At 27.8% G+C, this 13,946-nt stretch overlaps 1 protein-coding gene across 3 annotated transcripts in view; it reads right to left on the reverse strand.

The window, feature by feature from the left end:
* LOC129611081 (protein dead ringer) overlaps positions 1 to 13,946 on the reverse strand; it is a 114,163-nt gene that overhangs the window by 46,153 nt on the left and 54,064 nt on the right. For all 3 annotated transcript variants that reach the window (XM_055524015.1, XM_055524013.1, XM_055524014.1), the window contains exon 6: positions 10,946 to 11,018. In XM_055524015.1, the coding sequence (XP_055379990.1) occupies positions 10,946 to 11,018 (73 nt within the window). The remainder of the gene's footprint in view (positions 1 to 10,945; positions 11,019 to 13,946) is intronic.

Genomic DNA, 13,946 nt, shown 5'->3' on the forward strand with positions numbered 1-13,946 from the left:
TTTTTATGAAAAAAAACGAACGATAAAAATATTTCTATCAAAGAATATAATCAATTATCTTAACTAACCTAATTAACAAGCGGATTCGCCGAATTATATCAAATCTTCTTTTAATTTTTGCTTTTATCCTAAAAGTATGTAATAATTTTTTCGCGCTTAATATAATTAACCTTTAAACTTAATATAACCCACGCGAAATGCGCTATTCCAGTTACAGCGATATATGTCAACAAGCCAAGTCATATGGCTTAATCCGAACTTTTATATTACTTATATTTTCTTATATATTATATTATACACTTATATTTCCTTGTGTTATCTTTGGTGTTAAAATAATGGGTACATTGTTCTTATGTATATAATTTAATGGGAATCTATATATAAATTGCATTTTTAATAAAAATTTTTTATTAAAAATATATTTAAAATAGTTTAATATATGCACAAATATTTATTTAGATTATTTAGAACACGCAATAACTATTTATTGACAAAACATACATACATAACATACTTATATGTATACATTGAGAAATTATACAACCCGAAATATCGGACCAAGTACGAATAAATTAATCTACCATTCAAAGACAAATCATTATGAAGCAGAGTGTTCTCTAATAAATCGCCACATCACAATTCTACATAATTAAAAAATCATATTCATATAATACACACATATTGGCATATGTATGTATGCAGTGATAAGAACAGGTTTTAAAAATTTAAATACATGTATATATACATTGTATATATTGGAAAATAAATTATTTATACGAATAAATTAAAATTTCATATTTTGTAGATAAATAAAAAGTTTACATTACAAAATTAAAGACCAAGGTAAAGTACACAAATTAAAATTGGATTTCGGGCTATCAACATAACCACTTTAACGTAACGACGTCTGCACTCATTGAAATTTAATGAAAAAAAGTTTTACTCTTTTATAGCAAATAAAATACTGTGCATTTAAAGTAGCTCACAAAGTTTTGAGTCTAAATTTGAGTTTAATTTTGTTGAAAAAGAGAAACACGACACAAACATGGTACAAGTACTACTGTGCCGATTTTTATCATACTTATGAAAACTTTTTCATTTAAAAAATTGTTTTTAACTAAGAGCAGTTATTTGCACGATTGTTTTTTGCAAACATATTTTTTGTATACAACTCTCTTAATACAACTTTACGAAAACTTTCTCAAACCATTATTGTTTTATAATTTGATACTGAAATTGTTATAATATATAACAACATTTTTTCAAGTACGATTAATGCATACTCAGTGTATTAACTAGAAAGGTTTATTACCAAATTGTCCGAAAAAGTTAGTGTGGAAGTTTCATGATAGTGAAAACTTTAAGAGGATTTTTTAAACCTTAAATTAATTTTCCTAACTGCTTTGCATTAATTTGAACTATTGTCCGAGTAAAATTAGATTATTTATAAAAAATTATAATTTTAGTTCATTTTTAAGTAAAAAATTAATAATTTTTGATAATATTAAATATGAAACTCGAACATTAAATCAAATTCCGTTATACAAATGTTATACAAAATGATTAACCACTAATTCAAAATAATACTATAATTATTAATTCATAAATTGTAAACATACATAATATGATGAACGACGATATGCCCCCTCTCAATTTGGAATGTTATATATTATTATGTTAATGTTATGTTATGTTATCAGCAATTAAAAGAAAATTATAAAAATTATTTATCTTTTCTAGGGTAATAAACATCAAATACAATATTGATCAATCATTGATCATCACGATATTCATCAATATTTTTAATATTCAATGAATCAATAAAAATGAAGAACTTCATCGTTGTTCATCAAATATTTTTTATACTTCAATATATCCACGTTCCAAGCAATTTTTAAGTTCAGGGAAGCTATTGTTAATGGCAAGTTTACTATATTTTCTTTCAGTGTCTTATTTTTTCTTCTATTTGTTCCTCAATTTTTTTGTAATAAATTTTTTTTTAAGTTATAATTAATTTTGCATAATAAATTATGTGAAAATTATGGACATTAAAAAATATATACGAATTGAAAGAAAAGAGAAATATGTTAGAAATTTTCTAAATTTATACATTTTGAATAAATCAATTTTTAAATTGAACCTGAATGATGAAAAAATATTAAAATTATAACTATATTTATTTACACACACATTCATATACCTATGTACATATGTGCATTATATTTTCACATAATATGTAGGTTTAACAGAATATACATAAATCTGTTAATACATAGATATTATTAAAAGGAGTGTATTAGGGGGAAAAGAAATAAAATAAAGTTGTTAAAAAGAGAAAATGAAGAATAAAATGTTTATTAAAATTTTGAAATACCTAGTAAAAAACAAGAAAGAAATAAATATAAATTAAATTTAACATATTCACATACATTCTTACACACATACATATACACATACTACACACAGTATTATGGTAAAAATACAAAATGTATGTAATTTAAGATTAATTACCCTTGTGTAATAAAAATATGTGAAATATAACGTTTTGAAATTGTTATGATTCCTAAAACAAAAACCAATTATTCCATTGCTTATTTTTTATTTTTTAATTGTAAATAATATCAGTTTTTTTTTTATTTATAATATTTTTACTTTTTATATGATATAAAAGTTGTGCAAACTTTAAACAAGAAAATGGAAGAAAATATACTTATTTTGTCTTAATAGTTGAAATTTCAATTTATTAGCCTTTAGCAAGAATCTATGTGTACCATGTACATTAATGATTGTATTGAAAATGAATATAAAAGAGAACAGGAAACCGAAATTGTTGGTTATAACACATTACTCTTGTCCATAGTAATTTTAAGTAATAAAAATATTCTTCATTATAAGATGGTCAATTGAATTTTGATAAACATACATACGTCTGTGTATGTATAAGACACAACATACATTTAGTAAATTGTAGAATAAGATTTAAGCATATAGGTATTATGTACATACTATTAAAACATTATTAATTCAAAAAAATTATCCAGTTAACAAGTTTATAACACGTTATTTATGAACCTAATATTATGCATATAAATCTCTCAAGTATTTTGGTGTACCTAACAATCGAATTTGACAGAAGTCTGACATTTGGAAACTATACGAATAATATCTGAATTAGTTTTTGGCTGACGATTTGTAATGACTGCAAGAACACCTCCGGTATATAAAATTAATCATCGTAACACAAACACTAAAATGTTAGTGCTGTGAAATTATTGCAATGCAAATTTCATACTTTGTTTGTTCCCACAAAACTCAAAAGTTTTCACTATCTATGAACTATTAAGTTATAATTCATTTAATAGAAATTTTATTATCGAACTACTTTTTATTATTTTCTGTTCTTTGGCACATATATGATTGAAGACACAATGTAGGCAAAATGTCAATTACAGTTATCAGAGCAAATCATACCAAAAATGGGAATTTATTGAAATATGAATTAGCAATTGAAATATGTAATTTATTTGTTAAAACTTATAACTATAGTCAAAGCAAGCATAAAAATTCCATCATAGTTTTTTTTCCCAATTTTTGTGTTAAAGTAACATCAGAAAATTTTTTTGAAAAGATCCTCAAAAAAAAACTATGAAATTCATATAGTATTTGAAAATGCTATTCAGGAATTGTGAATCAGCTGTTCAGAATATGTTGCATCGGCAAACAACATTTCTGCATTTTTCCCAAAAAATGGAATTGTAAAACAGTAAATTTAATTTCGCGTTAATTTCTCTATACTAAGCACCTAATGTTCTCCAACTTTAACCTGTAGTTGTTCATTTACCATCTTTACAATTTTACGCACACTTTTTTACAATTTTAAGGACACTTCTTTACAATTTTAAGGACACTAGTAAGCTTTTAGTTAACAACTCTCTGAAATTTCTTCAGTAACTTCTCGTACTGAGCTCAAACATTAAATTTTAACATATGCCGTCAGTTAGTTTCCTAGATTTTAAAAGTATAGAAAAACGTAAAATCGAGCCCTAGTTCGGTTTCAGAACTCTGATATTTCGAAAAATTTTAAAAGTTCATTGTTTTTATGCCCCGAGTCTATAAACTAAGTTTCAAGAAAATTGGTTGATTACTTCTGTAAATGCGCAATAATATTTATTTTGACCGTATCAAACGCCCAGTTTCTGACATTTGATTTCTACCAAAATTTAGGTGCTTTCTTGTACTTCCGAATGATGCTTAAAATTTCAAGTTGATCTGTTGATTGTTTTATTCAGAAAGATCAAAAAAGTAAAATCGGCTCGGAAAAAGGCTCAGTTCCCAAGGCCTGATATACCCAAAAAAATTATCAATCCGTAGCATAGCCAAAATAATCCCACATATAAAATTTTATCAATATCGGTTCCGGCGAACTTGAGAGACACAAGCACGCACAGATCGACATCTTGTTAAAATAGTTTATTTACGCTTCTCTACCACCAAGAAATGTGTTTCCAACAAAAACTCAGTATGCAAAATTTTGTGTGGTCACATAGCCTCCCTTATTGTATGCAATGCGGACAGTAAAAAAAACTCATTCCATGTCAAAATTCATTTATGAATTCTTCTATAGTTCAAAATGTCTTCAATTCTAAAAGGAAATCAATCAAGTTTCATTCATTATTGATTATATAATTTTTGTTACAACGTAAACGACAGGCTTAATATGAAATTTGAGCACTACTTCTTTTCATGTTCAATATTTTTATGTGTCCCTGTTTTTCTTTCTTAATTTTTAATATCAAATTATTAATTTCGAAATATATTTATGGATGTATACGTCCATAAAACATCAGGAATTGTAACTTTCGAAAAATCTAAAATTACAATTCATACCATTAAAATACAAAACTTAATGCATTGAAATTTCGTCACTTGAAATACGCTCAAGTGTTGTAACTGGAATCTCAATGCAATATTCTTTGCTATTTATTTTATTTTATTAATAAGTAAATATTTATTTACTCTGCTAATTTTAACCCCCTCATAAATTTTTTTTTTCATAATTGTTTTTCTTATATGTTTTTTTTTCTTGTGCTTGGTTGGCACACAAGTTAATATTAAAAATTTTACCTTTTAATTTACATTGTATAGGTAAATTCAAAATTTAAAAACCACTTTTAATATATCAGGAATTAAATTTTATTGATTTGGATATTTGCATAAATATGTAAATGTTTAGTGTACCCACATATAAAAATAAAATAAGAACTCTTTATATTCGGAAATAAAGTCATAACCTCAAAGAAGCTTAAATCATTTTTATGTTTTCCTAAAATATTTTTTATACTTAACTATTTAATATTTTTATACACTCCTTATTTTAAGAATTGAACACATTTTCAATGTAAAATTTATTAAAAATTAAAAATTAATTTACCGTCCGTCTGTTGTTTTTCTCCCTTGGTCAGTTCAATAAAGCCTGCAATCTAAAATCTCATCTGCAAAAAGGGTTTAACAATAACTGCCCTTAGATTACAATTTTTAAACTTATTCGGCAATTATTTAAACCACTGCAATTAAAATTAAACTATTTCCGCAAAAATCTTACAAATGATGTTTCCGATTACAATAGCAAAAACTGTGAAAGTATTTATTTTTATTATTTGAAAAGTACTTGGAAAGTTCACAACTTCGTAACACAAAATATTTTGTTTTGAATAAAAAAGAATTTAAGTTTTATTGAATTAAACACGTGTTCGTAAGTATAAAGTTTCCAAGTTTACTTAGACTCTAGTAAGGACAAATCTCCTTACTACAAGAGTAGTAAGAAAATTTTATTTAAAATACCTATTGCTATACTTTTATTAAAACAATTCTTTTGAATAAATATAAGAACCAAACATATGGCTTTAGCATGTTTGCTACATTTAATTGTTTAAATTCATAGAAACCTCATTTAAATTATAAATGTTATTAAAGTATACTTCCAAGACTTTATGTAATTAATGCCTAACATTTAAGAAAAGATAATCTGTATGTCGATCAAAAGACCTATGTATGCATAAAAAGAGAAATAACAATTGAATTCAGTGGTAGGAATAATGGCTTAAAGCTAACACATTTTGTTTTCACAGAAATCCCTGAATTATGGTCTTCTTAAGAAGTATTTTGCGCATATATAATCGCAGAATATCAATAATGTGAACACGAATAGCTTTAGTTACTATTATCCATGGATTACTAAAAATTTAACGTGGGACAGAAGAAAAATGCAAAATAAATCAAAAAAATCTGATGTGATCAGCACATAACCGACCGCATTGTGTATTGTCTAGTTGAGTGAAAGTGTTACAGAATATTATAAAAATGTCTGTTAAGTACTTCTTTCCAATTTCAAGGACATTTGTAAGCTTATAGTTAACATATCTAGAAAAATGTAAATTTGGCTCTTAGTACAGTTTCGTTTCGCGCTATCCGAATTCTCTGAAATGCCCACCAGTTAGTTTTGGTAATGCCCAGAACTCAAATATCAAATTTCATGAAATCCCATCAATTCGTTCCGTAGATATTGTGAAAAATGTAAAATCGGCCCGCAAATCAGTTTTCCAGCCCTGATGTTTCCAAAAAATTTATATGTTCATTGTTTTAATACGAGGAATTCATATATTAAATTTGAATGAAATCGGTTGATTATTTCTCTTTATATACACAAAAATGTATATTTGGCTCGTAGTAAACGTCCAGTTGCTGATGCCTGATTTCTTCCAAAAGCTAGGAATTTTCGCGGACGGTCGAGCAAAGCTCATATATGAAATTTCAAGTAAATCGTTTAAATATTTTCGTCAAAATGGTGAAAAATGTGAAATCGGCCCGCAAATCAGTTTTCGAGCCCTGATCTCTCCAAAAAATTTATATGTTCATTGTTTCAATACGAAGAATTTAAATATTAAATTTCAATGAAATCGGTTGATTATTTCTCTTTATATACGCAAAAATGAATATTTGGCCCGTAGTAAACGCCAAGTTGCTGATGCCTGATTTCTTCCAAAACATAGGAATTTTCGCGGACGATCGAGCAAAGCTCATATATGAATTTTCAACTAAATCGGTTGAATACTTTCTTCAAAATGTTCAAAAATGTAAAACAGACCCGCTAAAAAGTGCAGTTCCCGAGGCCTGATATATCCCAAAAGTTGATCAATCCGTGCCATGATGGAAATAAACTTACATATAAAATTTCATCAAAATCGGTTCAGCCGAACTTGAGATACACGCGCGCACACACAGACCGACAAACCGACAGACCGACAGACCGACAGACCGACAGACCGACAGACTGACAGACCGACGGACCGACAGGTTGCTAAAAATAGTTTACTTACACTTCCCTACTATGGAGAAGTGCATTCCCACCGAAAACTCGATATGCAAAATTTGTTGCCATCACATAACCTACCTATTGTTTACACAATACGGTCGGTAAAAATTACAGGGAAAAAAGGGAATATTTAAGGAAGAAATTAATAACTTTCGACGCAATAAACCAAGTATACACTGTCAATTATCAATAAACATATTATGTACTAGGACTCATGTATTTTACACAATTAAATTAAAAATGTTCAGTTGTTATGAAGGTTGTACAAGATATTTGTTTTATTATGAGTTACTCATTTACACGTTTTAATATAATAAGAAAACATTACATAGCGATTACAAACTTTTTACCACTCCTTTTGTCTTGTGTTACATAAAGGGGAAAAAATAAGAAAAAAAAGTAAATTAAACGGTGTTGGTTACCTTTATTTATTATTTTATAGTTGAATATCGAAATAATTAAATCAAAAATATTGATTTTATCGAGTCATATGGAAGATCAAATTAGGTAAAAAACGTTTATTGTATTTCTAAATGTTATGGTGATATATTGTATACTAAATGATAAGAAGTGATGAATTCTGATTGATTTTAAATTGAATTGAGTGAAAGTTTTACAGAATATTATAAAAAAGTCTGTTAAATACTTCTTTCCAATTTTTAGGACATTAGTAAGCTTATAGTTAACATACCTAGAAAAATGTAAATTTGGCTCTTAATAGAGTTTCGCTTGGTGCTACCCGAATTCCCTGAAATGCTTGCCAGTTAGTTTCGCTAACAACCAGAACTCAAATATCAAATTTCAAGAAATTCCACCAATTCGTTCCGTAGATATGGTGAAAAATGTAAAGTCGGCCAGCAGATCAGTTTTCGAGCCCTGATCTCTCCAAAAAATTTATATGTTCATTGTTTCAATACGAAGAATTTAAATATTAAATTTCAATGAAATCGGTTGATTATTTCTTTTTATATACGCAAAAATGTATATTTGGCTCGTAGTAAACGTCCAGTTGTTGATGCCTGATTTCTTTCAAAAGTTAGGAATTTTTGCGGACGGTCGAGCAAAGCTTATATATGAAATTTCAAGAAAATCGGTTGAATATTTTTTTCAAAATGGTGAAAAATGTAAAACAGGCCCGCTAAAAAGTGCAGTTCCCGAGACCTTATATATCCCAAAAATTGATCAATCCGTGCCATGGTGGAAATAAACTTAGATATAAAATTTCATCAAAATCGGTTCAGCAGAACTTGAGAAACACGCATGCACAAACAGACCGACAGGTTGCTAAAAATAGTTTACTTACACTTCTCTACTATGGAGAAGTGCATTCCCACCGAAAACTCGATATGCAAAATTTGTTGCCATCACATAACCTACCTATTGTATACACAATACGGTCGGTAAAAAGTGGCAAAATGAATAAAATGATATCTTCCATCATATCATCCATCATATCTTCCATAAAATAATAAAATTGGTTAACTTTTATGAATCTTCCTCGATAATTTCAAAAATGAAAATTAGTTCCTGCATGTATTTCTGTATTCCAATATCACCAAAAAAGATTTTAAAAATCCTATCGATTCTGTGTCTGAAGTCCGATTTACTGTTTTCCTCTCTCAGAATAAAAGGCTAGTATATAAGATTTTAATTGTTGATAATACCTTAATTAGACAAAATCACAAAACTAAATTTGATCTCTATAAGAGTAAATTCTTAATTCGCAAAAAATCTACTATGTATTTCGTTCTTTCAGTAAGCAATAAGTCAATATAACTATAAGATTTAAAGCAAATCGTTTATCACTTGTAGTAAATATAAATATGTTCTTTCCTGAGAAGTGTCAAATGGATGTTTCATTAGCATATTTCCTGAGGAGTGTCAAATTGTTGAAGAGGGCATACTGGCAGCTGATATAATCGCGAAATTTAGAATCTAGTGTTAAAACTGCCGGGAATCATAGAATCTTTACTCATCCGCCCAACCAACAGTTCTTAACACATCTCCCTCCCAAAACCCCACCATCATTCTTCTCACACTCCGCAAACCCATCGTTCATGTTCCTTTACTATGCCGATGTTATATCAGGTTCCAAGGCTCGCAATCAGATCAGCTATCCGCTTCAGTATGCCCCGTTGTCACTCCAGCAATGTTCATAGGGCTTTTGATCTAGAACATATATATATTTACAACTATCATTGCTACAAGTTTAGCAAACCGAAACCGAGTAAAACAATTCGTGAATGGAAATATGCTAAAAAATGACATTTAATTCAGCAGTTAGAGATTCTAGGCTACCAAGAAATAATTTTTGGTATCATAATGAGTTTCTATTAGATTTTTTATCACCAATGAAATGACACCACAATCTGTTGTTTAATTTTTAAACCACATTTTTCTTTTAATTTCTCCAAATATTTTTAGACTATAAGGAACTCTATACAAATTTATGTATAGGCGTAAAAGTAACATTGCCCCTGTTTCTCTTAGTTTATCCTTTCTCTCTGATTTTTACCGCCCGTATTGTGTATACAATAGGTAGGTTATGTGATGGCAACAAATTTTGCATACCGAGTTTTCGGTGGGAACGTACTTCTCCATAGTAGAGAAGTGTAAATAAACTAGTTTTATCAACCTGTCGGTCTGTCGGTCTGTGTGTGCACGCGTATATCTCAAGTTTTGCTGAACCGGTTTTGATGAAATTTTATATGTAAATTTATTTCCACCATGACACGGATTGATCAACTTTTGGGATATATCAGGCCTCGGGAACTGCACTTTTTAGCGGGCCTATTTTACATTTTTCACCATTTTGAAGAAAATATTCAACCGATTTACTTGAAATTTCATATATAAGCTTTGCTCGACCGTACGCGAAAATTCCTAACTTTTGGAAGAAATCAGGCATCAACAACTACGGGTGTTACTACGGGCCAAATATACATTTTTGCGTATATAAAGAGAAATAATCAACCGATACCATTGAAATTTAATATTTAAATTCTTCGGATTAAAACAATGAACATATAAATTTTTTGGAAAGATCAGGGCTCGAAAACTGATCTGCCGGCCGATTTTACATTTTTCACCATATCTACGGAACGAATTGATGGAATTTCTTGAAATTTGATATTTGAGTAACACTTTCACTTAACTAGACAATACACATTGCGGTCGGTTATGTGCTGACCATATCAGATTTTTCTTCTTGCGAAAACTCATCAAATTGTAAAAAAAATGTGGAATAAAATTTTATTTTATATAAATAAATTATAACATTAAATTCACCACAATTTAAATATAATTTTATGTACTTTTTTATCTTAAGTATTGTTAATCCCACATTGAAAAAAAAAATATTTTTTTTATTTCACATCTTAATAATCTTGTTTGGAACAAATAAAAATCTAGTTCGATTACAGTTTAACATCTTTAATTTGGGGGTTAAATATAAACTGCATATAACTATTTAGAGTTCATAACATTTTAATAAAAATCTATGCTCTTTTCTTTATTAAAATAATTTTTTTTTTGTAAAATTTAAAGATTTTGTGAAATTTAACTATCACTTACCTCGTTTTTGCATGAACGAAAACAAGTCATCTAAAAATTCCTTTCGTTTTGGATCATCATTGATCTCATAGAGCTGTGAAACATGAAATTAAAAAAAAATCGGTTCAGTTATTAAAATTTCTCATAAAACTAGTTTTATATAAATAAAATAATTATACAACAGTACTTATGTTATTAAACTTAAGATTGCGATAATCTGTAAGATATTATAGAAAAGAAACAACAAGAAAAACCACTTAATCTCACAAGTTAGAAACAAATTTTCCCATTTGCTAACAATTTATGTAAAAAAATAAAAATAATAGGTATACACGCACAAACCTACATCCAAATGAAATTTGAAATATCTGAAAGTCAAAATCTATTTGAGATTAAATTCAAGAATGTGTAAGATTTTATAATACTTATAAGATTCTTAAAAAAAACATAACCTTACAATCTTTTACATTGTCACCTAACAGTTTACCAATCAAACATGTTTGACAAGACGTCTGAAACTTTATCCAGATTTCATAAATAATTATTTAAAGTTCAAGAAAAATATTAAAATCAGTGCCGCATTCTGTTTCACCCTTTATTACTTGCTGATTTATATATTTGTACATTTCCTCAATTTTTTACATCATGTATGTACGTTTACTAGTTTTGGAAAGTAAAAATTTGAGTTTTATAAATAACACGATTTCTGAAAAGGCAAGTTTTTACAGATAGTGAAGTTTCCTTTCAAGGCCGATATGCATGTATGTTAAAAATATGCATGTATTGTTATTTCAATTATAATATTATAACAAATCTTATATTTATACATACATACCTACATATATACATTGTATACTTCAAAATTTGGGGGAGGGGGAATTATTAAAAACATTATTCATTGAGTCAGAAATATACCGAATTCAATTGCAAATTTGTATTTTAAAAACTGTCTTACAAAACGCTCATGATAGAGCATCCTCCAAGCTCATACGGGATATAAATTAAGTACCCTTTTGCTTCAGTGCCAACTTTATCTTTAAAGCTTTTTAGTTTTTGTTCCAGGATAACCGCTTCATGGATAATGGACTATTTCATTATCCACGAAACGATTGTAACTACTGCTTTGTAAATATAAATATGTTTTATGCATTTTAAAATGACATTTTCGTACTTTTACAATGGCGTAATAAAAGTTGTAGTTGACCTACTTCACGACTGAACATACACTACTACACCAATACTCCAATATTTGACTATTCACTTTTTTGCAATTAGGACGGCGTGTTTCCTTTTTATTCCTTACTGCTCCACTACGACAATCACCCACAGAAACGTCAAAATACTAGATAAAACCGAATTCTATTGGTCTTCCTGGCAGTGTTAGTTGTGTTTAGTGATACACACTGAGTACTTCTTGTACTTTAGTTTTGGCCGCATTGATCTGCTTGAAATTTTATATCTTTGCTTTTAAATTATTGCATACGATGAGTAGAAAACATTTTATATAATTTTTTAGTTCAAAAACAATTGGATTAAAAATTTCGCTCAAAGATCTAGTTTTTTATAAATTGCAATTATGTATACCAAGAGAAAACTGAAGCGTCTTTTCAAAGGTATTTCATCTAAAATATATGTACGTGTTATGTAAATAGAAGTAGCTTAAATATTCGAAATTGAGTATTTAAATTAAAGCATGTAAACAATTATTTAAAAGCCGCTGTATAGAAATTCTTTATGTAAATTTATAAATTGTGACAAATTTTATTCAAATATTTTTCAAAAGAAGCCTTACTTTTCCCTTAACAGATGGAATATGAAATTTCATAACTTTCTTAAAAAACTTAAATTTATAATTAAATTTAAAAAAAATGCTTAAACCTCAAACAATAAAAAGATACCGAACAAAATCAAACTGTTATAAAATCTTGATTACGACAAAAAACGCTTAAATAAATAAATGATTTAATAATCTGCACTTCAGACTCCAGACTCGTCAAACGCAATCCGCAATATGGGCTCACGAAGGAAACCCTTTTTCTTAGAAGCAGCTATGGATTTTCTACTCTATGGATAAAATTTTGCAATATAAAATTCATAGCAATGTCTTCCTTATGGTTGAGGTTTGCACAAAATACATTTCCAATTTCCATAATATGTACAAAGAATATGTGTAATATAATAAATATATAACAAAAATCAATGACAAAAAAAATAATAAGTAAAAAAGAAAACTTTTTTTATTAAGAATCGCAACTAAGATAAAAACATCATCTTTTTAACTTCTTATTCTTTAAGATCTTCCCATTTGGATTTTTTTTTGTTCCCGTAGTTTTTCAAGTAAAACACAAAAAAAATTCGTTACCAAACTGGAAGAATTAATCTACTCATTTTCATTCAATAAATACAAAATAATTTTCTTGTTCTCAGATAACGCTTCAACAAACCTAACAAGAGATTGGTTAAATATTTTTTTTATTTTCTTTCATTTATTTATGTTGTGTGTTAACAAGCATTGGTTACCCTCTTTTGTCATTTCTTTTTTTAGAAAAGAAAAACAAAAAAAAATTACAATGAAAATAATTTCTTTATCCTTTGCACCTAAGGTGCCCAAATTCATCTTCAAAGTCGGTAAAAAAATTCCTTTTTATATTTGAGTTGAAATTCGGCATGCGCCGATTTCTCAATGAAGCTAGGAGCAAAACAAAACTGTCAATAGTTATGAAAATTGGTTGAAAAATGTTAAGATCAAAACAGATGAAAACAATAACATAATGTGTGTGAAAAAAAAATTGGAACGAGAAGTGGTGAGCATAATCTCTTTTTTGTTTTTTTTTTTAAAGCGATGAAAGGTTCATTTTACTTTTTTTATCGTTGTATGTTTTTGTATCGTGAAAATTGTTTTGTTTTTTAAATTATTTTTTTTAATGTGTTTAGATAATAGGAATTAAGAGTTTTAATTTTATAGATAAGTAGGAATCTATATATATAAGTACTCCACCAAACATAAAATTTTCTAGAGGTG

This window comes from Condylostylus longicornis, unplaced genomic scaffold, assembly GCF_029603195.1.
Source record: "Condylostylus longicornis isolate FDR11 unplaced genomic scaffold, ASM2960319v2 ptg000048l, whole genome shotgun sequence".
NCBI lineage: Eukaryota > Metazoa > Arthropoda > Insecta > Diptera > Dolichopodidae > Condylostylus > Condylostylus longicornis.